The 13950-nt window shown below is 49.3% G+C and overlaps 1 protein-coding gene across 1 annotated transcript in view; it reads left to right on the top strand.

Annotated features, from left to right (window-relative positions):
* Window positions 1-1079: 1079 nt before the first annotated feature.
* The window catches only part of LOC147729354 (astacin-like metalloendopeptidase), a 121967-nt gene continuing 109096 nt past the window's right edge, over window positions 1080-13950 (top strand). Inside the window, exon 1 of the mRNA XM_086959838.1 lies at window positions 1080-1148. Coding sequence (XP_086815964.1) covers window positions 1080-1148 — 69 coding nt within the window. The remainder of the gene's footprint in view (window positions 1149-13950) is intronic.

The raw sequence follows: 13950 nt of genomic DNA, 5'->3' as shown, positions 1-13950 counted from the left end.
GCTACTCGCCACAAAAGCGATTCAACACCCATCAGGGGGTAACAAGTGCTATGTGAATGCAAATCTTTCTTCCCCTTTTTTCCCTCTGCTATCCTTCTCACTCCAAGAAACTGACTAATATCCACCACTGAAATTACTTTATATTTCACCATATAAATTCACCCCTAATCCTTTGTAGGCTTCCTGAATAGCGTGCGTCAACAAGCGCTACATAAATACAAACCTTTGTCCTCCTCTATCCTTCTGCTATCACTCCAAATCCAAATAACTGACTAACCTATCCACCACTTAAAATGTACTTGCATGTTTTACTTTACTAATTCAACACTAATCCTCTATGGGTCCGGGAGTAGGGTGCTACTTGCCGAAAAAGCGCTTCGACGCCTCGTCAGGGGTAGTAGGCGCTATATAAATGCAATTACAAATTGTAGTGTAATTTACAATACAATACAATACAATTTCTGTGCCTCTTCGCGCATTCCATCCCATCGCCTTCGGTGAGGCCTGGACAGACGTGCAGACACTGACGTAGCTTCTCGAAGTTCATTTTCTTTTTGCGTCAACACACGCACGCACATTCCTGTGCACAGGCAGTGATTAAGCATCAAATACTCATTGAAACCGCCCTGGTTTCCAGGCCAGAGGGGGGTCGTGCACTCTCTCACGTGCCTCTCCCTGTTTCTGTAACTCAGCCTCTCCCCACGTCCAAGTTTCCACTGCCCTGGCCGGTAAGTGTCAGACTGTGAAGAATGAAGACCTCGTATGAGGCTCAAAGGTCAGTTGATGACGCTCTGCTTTAGTGCACACCTTTCGGGTTGACACCTGCTTAGGGCATGACCCCTGACCCCTGAACCCTGCAGGGCCTGGGGGCTATCGGTGGAGTTATGTAAGACGTGCAACTGCAAACGTTTCTGGGCAGCAGGAAGTATTTCTTGCTCTGGGGCTGGGAGGTGACCTGACCCCCGCTCCTCCAACTGCTATTATAAGGCACCCCAAGACCCAGGAGAGGCAGGAGAAGGAGTGTGAAGGGCGAAGAGAAGAGACACTCAGTAGAGGACATTATCCCGAGACCGTCGGCCATGGACGTCACCACAGCCGTCGCCATTGTGCTGTCTGTGCTGCACCTCACGCTGGGCAGACCCCTGGAGGTAAGGACCCCCCCCCCCCCCCCCCCCCCCTTGTACCGGACAGCTCACACTCCCCAGACAAGCAGCCGCACTTGATGAAGTGGAGAGAGGGCTGAAGCGTCGTGGGTGGTCTGTTAGACACACCTGCCTCTGCAGCACAACTCTCTGATGAGTGCCCCCCCCACATCCCCACCAGGGCCTGGGACCAGCGCTTGGTGAAATGATAAATGAACGATAAATCAAGGCGCTATAAAATGGTGCTGCCTGGAATTGCACCCTCTGGTCCTGGCAGTGGGTCTTATACTGTTTTTTTTATACTAGGCAGAAATAGAGCTCCTGGAAAAAGATGGGCGCTGGAAGGGAAGAGGGGCGCTGGAAGTGAAGAGGGGCGCTGGAAGTGAAGAGGGGGTGCTCAAGGGAAAGGAGCGGATGGGAGGGCAGTGGCGTAGCAAGGTCAGGTGGTACCCGGTGCGGAGAAGTTCTTGTCAGCTCCGCTTGACAAAATGGCAGACATATATGTTTAAAATACATATTTTTTCCATTTTGTCACCCCCCTCAGTGATGACACCCGGGGCGGCCGGCATCCACCGCACCCCCATTCCTATGCCCATGGGGGAGGGACAGTGTTGAGGCTCCAGCCTGCGGATGAATCGTTGAATGCTGGCGAGAGGGGGGTGCCGGGGGCTGAACATAGGAGAGGGCTGCGCGGAGGGCACCTGGGAGGGTTACCATCAGGGAGCGGGTTGTATACAAGTCCATTTACCAAGGAAGATAGTGTTATTTCTGCGTCACACGGTGGGCTCACGCACACCCGGCCACAATTACTTCAAGGAGCACACAAGGCCATCATTGGAGCCAGGGCAATGCGCAGCGCTCCGCATCCTCGTGAAACACTTGTGGGAAGTGCACAGAGGCAACTGTTCGCTGGGAAAGCGCACACATTAATGCGTTGTAGTCATGAGCAAGATGTGTTTTTGGCCTGTGTGTACATTAGGAGTCATGGGAGGTTGTGCATAGAGGTTTAACGTGCATGTGTTCACCGTGCACAAAGGAGGTATGCAGGTAGCGCACAGTAGTGCTTCTTGCACATTGAGATGTGCAGCTAGCTCATAGAACTGCGTTGTGCATGGGTGTGCTGTGCGCACATAGGGGCAGATTTACCAGCCCATTGCGCCACTTTTGCGTCACTTTTCGCATGTTAAAAGTGGCGCAAGGGGCTTGTGAATCTGCCCGAGGGCACAGTGCGCAGGTTGCGCATAGGGCTGCGTCGCGCACATTTGCAATATGCCCACAAGGAGGTGTGCAGGAACCGCACAGAGCTGAATTGTGCACATGGAGGTGCGTAAGTTGTGCATAGAGGTGCACCGTGCATATGTTCACCGTGCATAGAGAAGGTATGCAGGTTGTGCATAGAGCTCAAATTACTTTCAGATTTCTCTATACTAATTCTCCATTATTCCTGTTTGGGTTCTGTAGAAGGGTTCCGCAGTAGTGTGCTACCGCTGAAAAGCAATTTGACACGTCATCAGGGATAGCAAGCGCTATATAAATGCAAACCCTTCCCTCTTCTATCTAGCGCATAGAGCAGTATAGTGCACGTGTGCATTGTGCACTTGAGGAGGTGTGCAGGTAGCGCATAGAGCAGCATAGTGCACTTGTGCATTGTGCACTTGAGGAGGTGTGCAGGTAGCGCATAGAGGAGTATAGTGCATGTGTGCATTGTGCACTCGAGGAGGTGTGCAGGTAGCGCATAGAGCTGTATAGTTCATGTGTGCATTGTGCACTGGAGGAGGTGTGCAGGTAGCGCATAGAGGAGTATAGTGCATGTGTGCATTGTGCACTCGAGTAGGTGCGCAGGTAGCGCATAGAACAGTATAATGCATGTGTGCATTGTGCACTGGAGGAGGTGTGCAGGTAGCGCATAGAGGAGTATAGTGCATGTGTGCATTGTGCACTCGAGGAGGTGCGCAGGTAGTGCATAGAACAGTATAATGCACGTGTGCATTGTGCACTGGAGGAGGTGTGCAGGTAGCGCATAGAGCTGTATAGTTCATGTGTGCATTGTGTACACAAGGAGGTGTGCAGGTAGCTCATAGTAGTGTGTCTTGCACATTGAGATGTGCAGCTAGCTCATAGAACTGCGTTGTGTTAAAAGTGGGTCAAGGGACTTGTGAATCTCCCCCGAGGGCACGGTACGCAGGTTGTGCATAGGGCTGCGATGTGCACATTTGCAATATGCCCAAAAGGAGGTGTGCAGGAAGCGCACAAAGCTGCGTTGTGCACATGGAGGTGCATAAGTTGCGCACAGAGCTGCGTCGTCCATGTCTGTATTGTAGGCATTGCCGACACACTCTAAGTTTACAACGTGTGCACAGATATTAAATGCTACCACGAAAACCCATGTACAGCTCTTAGCTCACAGCGTCACCAAACTACAACGTGTGCGTAATATTAATATTAACCTCAAAAGTGAATAGTTGGATAAGATCTTGAGAATATTGTCGAATGACTCCTCTGGGAAGCAGTATGTGAAAGGTGTGTCAGTCCGACCTGCTTAGAATATTCAGTCAATCAATCAATCAATCAATCATAGCATTTTTAAAGTGCGCTACATACCCGTAAGGGTCTCAAGGCGCTAGTGGGGCGGGGGGATGCTGCTACTGTTCGAAGAGCCAGGTCTTGAGGAGTCTCCTGAAGATCACAAGGTCTTCGGTCTGCAATTGGCGGATGGGGAGGGTGTTCCACGTCTTGGCGGAGAGGTGGGAGAATGATCTGCCACCGGCGGTCACTCTTCGGATGCGGGGGACGGTGGTGAGTGCGCAGTCTGTGGAGCGGAGCTGGCAGGTGGGGGTGTAGCGGCTGAGACGTCTGTTGAGGTGAGCTGGTCCGGTGTCGTGGAGTGCCTTGTGTGCGTGGGTGAGGAGCTTGAAGGTTATCCTCTTGTTGATGGGTAGCCATGGATGTGATTTATCAGACAGGAGAGGAGAAGGCGGATGGCGTTGAATAAAGCGAGCAGTGGGCGCCAAAGGACACTTTGGTACCTGGAGAAATTCAGAAATTCGCTGCACACCATGGGATGTTTTAAAATCCTCACAGATTCAGAACTTCCTCTGACGGGGGGGACGCCAGCATCACATCCCAGCCGCCCAGCCCGGCATTGCACCATTGATTTTTGATAAACACCGATCCTGTATCTTGAAAAAGTGGAATTGTAATATCAATTCTCCTTCTAATGACTTGGGAATATGGGTTGATAAATGTGCGCTCTGTACAGTTAGGCACTGCGTAAACTGAGCAGCGAACATGACCTATGACCCCGGGACATGCCCATGACCTTCCAGCTGCATACCTGGAGGGTGATGCAGGTGTGCTGCTTGGACTGACTCGAGAACTGCAAAATAGGGTCAAAGTGCACTCAAGCGGGGAGGTGCACTCCATCGAGCCCTGTGACACGACCTTTTGTTTCTAATCATTGCATAATTCCTGTGAAACAGTGGGAGGTGAGCGGCCCGCTATTTGCTGACTGCCCATCCCCACTGGGTAGAGAGGGGGTTGTGGGGCATGCGTTTGGCACTCCTTGTTGGCTGAGCCACTCGCTAGTATCTGATACGTGTGAAATACCACGCAACCTTGCTGCCCCCCTAACCCCCACCAAGCCACCACCTTAGACTGAAGTGATTGTGGAGGAGAGGCATAGTGATGCTCGCTAGTCCCCCACCCCCTGAAAACAATCCAACGTGCCAGGGTTCCTGCCGTGGCAAGCTGCATTGGCCCTCGCTCCAGCTGAGCAGGAAACCCTGCAGGCAGTGAAGGGAGCGTGATGACTGACATTCGGCCATCCCCCGATGCTGATAACCCCCACGAGCAGCTGCGGGCCGGATCCCAGCCCACAAGCCCATGTGTCAGGGTCCCTCGCCATTGCAAATAGTGCCGACTGCACACAATGTGGGGTGTGGGGAGGCACACGACTCGCCGCTCCCCCACTCCACAGCACGCTGGTGAGCCTGGCTCCACTATAATATCAGGGGTCAGCTGCCATTCACCATTGCGTTAACTGAGGGAGCTCGCCTGCTCGCAGCCAACAGTTGGGTCCTCAAGGCAATGCTACTACCCGCCCCGCACCCCTCCATGCATCGGGTGTCCCACAGGCCCACTGGCCTGGCTCTGATAAGAATACCCCTACTCTCGGCGCTGATGCCGGGGTAGGATGTTCTCTTCCCCCATGCACCAGCCAATCACACCTGATGCTACGTGGTGCATTTTGGCCGGGGCCCACTACCTCTCGCGTGAGGTGGCAGTGCTGGGGAAAATATTACTCTGCATGGCCCGGTAACAGCGTGGCTTACATGGTGGTACTACGGAGGTGAGAGTCACGCGGATCTCTGCCCCCACCCCTCAAATCCCACTGGTGGCAGGCTACTGGAGGTGAGGTGGAGGGGATGCAAGCACATCGCGCTCCTCCCCCATCGCTTGAAAAGTGCTTCTGCCCCAAGCCGCTCGATGCCAGGCTACTCTCACTGGCCTTCTCGCCCAGGCTCGGGTCCTGTCCTGAGCCGTGCGGCAGCCTTGGGTCTTGACCGTGTGGGCAGAGACCCCATAGCCCCTATAAGGCAAGCAGTACCGGCTGGGGCCCCCTCCTCGCCCCCCTAAACCGGAGGGTGAGAGCCTGTTACTCCACCACCCTCGACTCCAAGAGCTGCAAAAAAATTCCCTCCCCCCTGGGCTGCAGCCGTAGCCGGGCCGTCCAGCCCTGGCTACTACCCCAGACCGTGGAGACCGGGCGGGGTACAGAGGGGGTGGGGGGGGTAAGCACCCACCGCGCTGTAGATGCAGCAGCTAAGGGGACACGCTCGAAACAGCATCGGGGGTTTCAGAAAGGAGGCAGCATCGCGAGCACCGGCGGCCACAGCTGGGGGGAGGGAGGCTTGTCCTGGCAACGTGTCTGTGGCCACGGCAGGCATGACGCAAGTTTTCTTTAAGCCCCATCCTTTTCAGACTTAGGGGCGTGACTGTTGTTTGAAAAGAAAGTCAAAAACACGCCCCCAATCTGAAAAGGATGGGGCTTAGATCGAAAGTAGAACGTCACTATGACCTCTTCTCCAATGGCTAGCCACCGTTTAGGAGGCTAGCCAATGGGGAAGAGGAGCAGGGCTTAACCTCGCTAGTGATGTTCACTCTACCCCAGTAAGTCTCGCCAGCAAGACTGTGCATGTGCGCAGTCTTTCGCAGGCGGAGACCTACAAAATAAACATTGCGGACATTTGATAGGAGCCTTCTGCCCTCCAGTGTCCACATGCTGGTACTACACAAGCACATTTTGTATGAACAATCTGCAGCTTAGAAGGCCTCTGGTTACTTGTTCAGAATAAGCAATTTGAAGGCTGATAACCACCATAGCTGCCAACTTCTCAATCTAGTTTATGCCAATGTAGCCCTACACCGTTAATCCTATATCTCCCTTTGTGCTGGGATGTTGTTTGTAGACATCACTGAATGAAGGTTAAGCTATTCATGCCAAAATATCACAAACTACGCAGGCAGTGGGTCAAGCGCCAGCCCCATCAACCATTGTCGGGTAAGAAGTGCTCCTGCCCCAAGCCGCTCGATGCTACTCTCACTGGCCTTCTTGCCCCCGGCTCGGGTCCTGTCCTGAGCCGTGCGGCAGCATTGGGCCTTGACTGTGTGGGCAGAGACCCCGTAGCCCCTATAAGGCAAGCACTGCTGGGTGGGGGCCCGGCCTTGCCCCCCTAAACCGGAGGGGGAGAGCCTCTAACTCCACCACCCTCGACTCCGAAAGCTGCAAAAAGAATTCCCTCCCCCCCTGGGCTGCAGCCGTAGCCGGGCCGTCCAGCCCTGGCTACTTCCCCAGACCAGGGAACTGGGCGGGGTACAGAGGGGGGGGGGGTAAGCACTCACCGTGCTGTAGATGCAGCAGCTCAGGGGACACGTTCAAAACGGCGTCGGGGTTTCAGAAAGGAGGCAGCATCGCGAGCACCGGCGGCCACAGCTGGGGGGAGGGAGGCTTTTCCTGGTGTGACAGCTGTCGGATGCGCTGCGTCACTGCCCTGGCTCGCGGACTGGCCGACTTGAACTTTCCTCCCCGACAGACAGCAGCAAAATGGTTCAGGCGCCCGCACTAAAGGCATGTCTTTCCTTTCGCACCACATGTGGCAGTGGCTGGGTGGTCTTCCCCGCAATATCCGCACTGATTCCCTCTGGGCTGGGTACTTCGTGGGCGAGTTGCCGGGAATTGCGTCGACTCTCTCTTCTTTGATTGGCGTTGTCCTCACGGTAGCCGGGGCAATCACTGGCGTGCGTAACGCTGCTTCCATCTCTTCCGCCCTTGTGTCGGACAGCTCATGTGATCTGGCTAGAATTAATATCTCGTCAAGCGATATGCCCGGTTGGCGGAGGATGAGCTTTCTCAGCAGCTTTGACTTGCACCCAACTATGATTTGGTCCCGGATTTCCTCCCGTGGGTTGGTGAACGGGCACGTGCTTGCGAGCCGGCGGAGCCGGGCGTAGTACATATCAACCGACTCGGAGTCTGTCTGCCAGGCTCGTTTGAACTTGAACTTTTCAAAGTCATTATTGAGTTGGGGATCAAAGTGCGCGTTCAAGGCTGCGACCGCAGCGTCGTAGTCGTGCTCAGGTCCTGTGTTGGGGGGTGATTCGAATAGTTCGTAAATTTCTGGCCCCCCATATAAGATGAGGAGCGACCTTTTCACTGTTCCATCCGTTTCCCTTGTGCCTTTAAAGTAGAGGTTGAGCCTCCCAACCCATGCCTTCCATCTCAGCGCCACTGTTGCCGGGTCTGCCGCCTCGCTAAATGGTGGAATGGGCGCTGCGCCGGAGTGTAGGTGGGTGGACACCGCTTGCATGGGGGCCCCTGCTTGGGCCTGGGCCTGTGGCTGTGGCGCAGGTATCACTGGTGGTGGCAAGACTGCTGGAGGTGGGTTTTGACCCGCCCCATCTTGGGCCGCTCCTGTCGCCACTACAGACATTGTGTGGCCTTCGTTTCACCCTTCTGGAACCTTCCGGTGCTGTGTTCCTGTGTGCTGCTAGGGTTACTCTACTGTTCCGTGGTCCCTTGTGTGGTGAATCTTCCCTGTAGAGTTTCCACCTCTTGGCTTTGCCAATGCTTGTTGTGACTTGGTCCACTGGGTGTGGTACATGTCCCTTATCCTTTTGGCCGTGTATGCTGTAGGCAGGGAGCTCTTTTGGCCGTGTATGCAGTAGGCAGGGAGCTTAGGTTACTAGGCGTGTCACCGGGGCTGTTTGCCTTTGCATGTGCTTGTTTTATTTTTTCTGCAGGCAGTGTGTACTGGTGCGCGTCGCTGCTCCGCTTTCTAATACTTTTCTCTGGGCCGTGACAGTGCGATGCGAGGCCGGGGATTGACACAGTCCTCCGCGAGCCTCACACACGCTCGCTGCTGCGACGGCTGGGGCCGCGATAGGCCTCGCCGGGCCACGTGGTGCTGCCGTGTAAGGAGTTCAGCCTCTCGTCGGCTGCAATGCAGTCCTCTGGGCACACGCCTCCGCGCAGGCAGAGGGAGGGACACGCAAGGGTGTCGCGCTGGCGGGGCAGAGGAAAGACTCACCCGCAGGTCCGTCGGACAGCACCTTGACTCCCCGCGAGCCCCGCCGGCTGAAGGCGCTCCCTCCAGGGAGACGCGTGGGCGGGCCTCGGGAGCCGGGACAGGTTGGCACAGCAACGCGAGTGGGCACCGCAACTGGAAGCAGGCAACACGGTGCCACCGGTACACCGCACGGCACGCGTGCAGGTAGGCCGGCCTCGTCGCCAATGTGGCGTTGTAATTAGGCCCAACACGTGGGTGAGGGGCATGTATAAAGGGACACAGACACAGCAGTATAGTTAGCCGGAAAAAGACCACGAGCGGTCTTCTGCATGTTTATTTATACCCCCGGCGCGAGCCCGCCCCGGGGTGTGCGTGCGTGCGTGGAGGCATTGGATACAATGTAGGAGAGAGCCCGAGTGGCTCTCTACATCTGTCACAGAACGATGTGTCAGGGTCGGACTACCTGTGGTGGGCCAGTTCAAGAGTTATTAATGTTAATGGCACAGACTACATTTTCTCCCCTGCGTGCTCCATTTCAGCACGTTCTGCTATCTCGGATTTGTACTGACTTGCAGTGCATGGGGAAAATGAGCGGCTAATGCCCTGTATAATCCTCTCGGTCTGCAGGTGGAATACTTCCCTGTGCTTCCTTTTGCTTGGAGTTGAAAGACACAGCGCTCCAGGGTGCACTTGTTCATCCCTCTCCAAAGCTGCAGTGTGAGGGCAGCGATATCAGATTTCATCTGGCCATTTCTTTTGACAGTATTTTTCCGTTTCTACTTATAAATACAGACAAAGGAAAACAAGTTTTCCGTCTGTATTTATATGTAGAAATCCTTTTAAACGGAAAACCGGGAGCCTTATTCATGATTTAAAATACAGAAAAATAAAAATCCGAAATAAATTAACACATTAAAGTATTAAAAAATATTGAAACTTATATTTCAAAATACAATCAATGCAACAGTAGGGAAACTGTTGGATAGCAAAAGGGAAAAAATATCTATTCCTACTCCAGTAAGTGCAACAGTAGGGAAAGTGTTGGATAGTGGATGATTAAAAATTATTATTCCAACTGCAGTGAGTGCAACAGCAGGAAAGGTGTTTTATTGCGGAGGGATAAAACCTATTATTCCCACTCCAGTGATTGCAACAATAGGGAAAAAGCTGGATAGCGGAGAGGTTAAAATTACTGTTCCCACTACAGTGAGTGCAACATTAAGGAAAGTGTTGGATAGCAGAGAGACAAAAATTACTATTCACACTCAAAGGGGCCTATTAGGATGGCGGGTCGACTTACGTCTGTCCGCCACCCTAGCGGTGCTGGGACCAGATGCCAGTGGTGCAGCAGTCTCGCACCAGCAATTAGGATGCCCCAGCTACGGTGGCATCCCCATCCACATCATTGTGGCAGGAGGTGCACACTGCACCGCCTGCCATAATGCTGTGGATGCACATTGTGCATTTGCATGCACAACGTGGCAGGTCTCCGCGCGGTGCCTGCCATGTTGTTCATGCAAATGCATGGGGGTACCATAGGTAGCCCCATTTGCACCCCCACCAACCCACCATCCTGTGGGCCCACAACAGGCCCCCAATTTCGATCACTGCATGCCTTTCACCGCCACGGAAAGGCTGCTTTCCGCCTACATAGTAATATGGACGGCGGTGTCTTGCAGACACCCCGAGCATATTCAACCCTTTTCCTGCCTGGTCGCCTCGTCGACCGGGCAGGAGAGCGGTGGACGATCTTCCCATCCGCCACGGTACCCCCGCCATCCTAATATGGCGGGGGAAATGGGAGGCGGGTGGGAGATAATGTCGGGCGGATCGTCACCGCCCTCATGGGGGTATCCGCCAGACATTGTCATAGACCACCTAGAGTTAAAAAAAAACATAAAAAAAAAAAAAAAACCAATAATTAAAAAATGAAAAATATAATATATTAAATATATAAATAGAAATCCTATTATAATATTAATTACATATAACAACCTACAAATATTATATAAAATATTAAATAAATAAAATACTTTTATACTAGAAAATATTTGCGAACAAAAATATTCTATACATATATGTGTTTATTTTATTTCCTACCATATAACACCACACCAAAAACAAAACATTGTAAATTACATTTACTTCCATAATTAAAATAATCATTAAACAATTAAAAAAATCAGTAATACAAAATTGAATAAACATTAATTGACCACACACTTCAACATTATAATATACACAACACACACACTAAACAATAAGATAATAAAACACAATTAAAAGTTATATGTCAATTAAAAACTATTACTATTAACAACTAACAATAAAGTAATTAAAATGTATTTAAAACCCACACTTTATCCCTTTGCACACAAAAAATAAACAATTACTCAAAATAAATATCAAATAATTAAAATTAATTAGGAACTATATATTAATTTAACAGAAATTACTTCCTACCCTTTACTTCTATAAATACCACAACCCACACCTAAAATTAATTAAACAATTACCATAATATAATTTTATTTCATTTAAATATTATCAATTAACAAAAAATTAATAATAAAACATGAATACACTTCTTAACACCCTTTACTCCTATCAACCCGAAAACACACACCTAAAACTAAGTACTCAATTACCATAATTAAATGCCAATTAATTTATTAAAATTAATTAACAACTAATTATTCATTAATTAGTAATAAATTACTTTAAACATTTAAAACTATAAAATTGCAATTAAACTAATATTAATAAATAAAAATGAATCAATTAATTTAATATAATTAAATTACTTCCCACCATATTCCCCTATAAACCCACAACCCTCTACGGAACTAAAAACGCAGAATTCAAATAAAAAAAAGTAATAACTGCTAAAAATGTAACACATATTAAAAATACTAACAATTCATATACAAAAAAACATACAACACATAATATATTTTTGAAGAAGATAATGAACACTTCTTTTTAAAGTTGATATTACTTACCTTAAGTCGATATTCTTGACCATGATATTATTGCTGGCAATATTTCTGAACCACTATATTTTTTACTCAATATTTGTGCAACTCAATATTTTTTATTCAATATTCTGTCTGCACACCGAGGTGGTGGTCCTTCAGGGCCGTGAAGGCATGGGAGGGGTGGCCGAGCGGCCCCTCTTCCATTTTGTTATTTAGCCCTGAGGAGGTGGTGGTCCGCAAGGGAAAGGGGGGCCTATTTGGCCCCCCAAATTCATTTAAAATGGACCAAGGGAGGTGGTGTTCTTGGGTCCTGGGAGGGTACATGAGGCCTCACTATTTTTTACAAATTGGCCCTTTGGAAGTTGCTGTTTCCTGAGGGTCCGCACAGCCCCCTATAGTAAAATAAGTACTGGCCTACTGGATATATAAATACCCTAGGAGGGGGGCCCCATGAATCCCCCTCCTTTAGTTAATTATAATTTTGCCATGGCCCAAGGATTTAGCCCACAGAGGGGCCTCCTCATTAAGACTGTACGTCTTTTTTTCCAGATTTCGCCAGATTTGCAGATTCACTGTGAACTCACACCAAAATTGACCAAAAAAACACTTTTAGGGCCAGATTTATGACAAAGGAATTTGCAACTCACAAATTGCGTTGCAATAGCGAATCGCAATTTGTGAGTTGCAAATTGGTATGTACAACACTGTCTATGACACTGATTGCAAATACCAATGGGGTCGCAAATTGCATGCCTCATGCATATTAATGAGGGCTCAGCAGACATCCATGTCTGGGACTCCTTTTATATAAAGCTGTCATTTTCCTTAAAGGAAAATGGGATGTATTTAAAAAATTGAGACGTTTTTGTTTCATTTTGTAAGGGCAGGTCCCTGGGACCACTGCCTGCCCCTAAAAAATATTTTCTCCTGCATTTGCTAAGGGTAAGCGGTCCCCTGGGGACTCCTTCCATTTCCAACTGTATTGCCACCCTCTTGAAGATCACAAAAAACCAAAAGTGCCCACACACTCGTTTGTTTATGCAATTATTCCAATGACCAAATAAAAAAATGTATTAAATCTGGTCAGGTACTTTTATTTATACCTATCACTTTGACAAAATTATTATTTTTGGCAAAAGAAGATGCACATACATGAACATTACATTACAAACAAGGCACATTTGACAAAAATTACACATAAAGCAAAAATACATCCAACTGACAGTAAACATTAAACTTTAAAATTTCATTCATTTCATCACTGTTTATAAATCAATTTCATATTCCAAAAAACAAAACAAAGCAACGTCAAATGTCAAGAGCAACACAACGTATGTCTATTTTTCTGTAGCACTTGATGGCATAGTTAGCTCTTGTAGATATGCCTACGCGTTTCAGGTTTGAGTAACCAGTTCTCAAACCCTCATCAGGGCTTTGTTATTTTTCTTGACATTTGACGTTGCTTTGTTTTGGAAGTAACAGTGTTATATTCACCTGTGCTTATGCACAGACTCTCCTTTGTCTATTTTTGGGGAATGCACCGGGATAGATGAGAAGGGAAGTAACAGTGTTATATTAATCTGTGTACAAGTGAAGGCTTCCAGGTGTGTTGCTCTGTGAGAAAACTTATACAGGTGAGAATGGAGGGAATAGTGTCATATTCACCTGTATTCAAGTGCAGTCTCTCAGGTGTCTAGTACTGTGAATGCACCTGGATGGGTGAGAGGTGAACTATCAGTGTATTATTGACCTGTGCACCGGCACAGGTGGGAGGTGCAGTGATGCTGTTATGTAGAGCTCTGTTCATCTGTATAGGAGAGACCACGTTAAACACAGTTATGTATACCTGTGTGATGTTAAAGAATCCAAGATGTGTATCACTACGTGTGCACCTGTAGAGGTGACCACTGTAGTTCAGTGTGTTATAGAACTGGACACAGCGAAAACATCTCAGGAGTGCATCACTGTGAGTGTACTCATACAGGTAAGAGAAGGGGCTCAATAAAAAGGTAGTCCTGGGTGCAAGTAAAGAATCACAGCTGTGTCTCATTATGGGTGCGCTTGTAGAAGCAAGCACTACAGTAAGAGGGATTTATAGATGTGCACAGGTAAAGCCTCTATTGTGCCTCACTCTGAATACACCTGCACAGGTGAGAGACTCATTAATATTATTATATAAGTCTATGTGCAGGTAAAGCCTTTCAGGATAGCTGCACTGTGAGTGCACCTGTACTGGTGAGGGACAGTAGCTGTTTATGGAGACAT

This window comes from Lissotriton vulgaris, chromosome 2_2 (genome assembly GCF_964263255.1).
Source record: "Lissotriton vulgaris chromosome 2_2, aLisVul1.2, whole genome shotgun sequence".
NCBI lineage: Eukaryota > Metazoa > Chordata > Amphibia > Caudata > Salamandridae > Lissotriton > Lissotriton vulgaris.
Note: the sequence above shows the minus strand (reverse complement) of the source record. Positions and strands in the feature narration are given on the sequence as shown.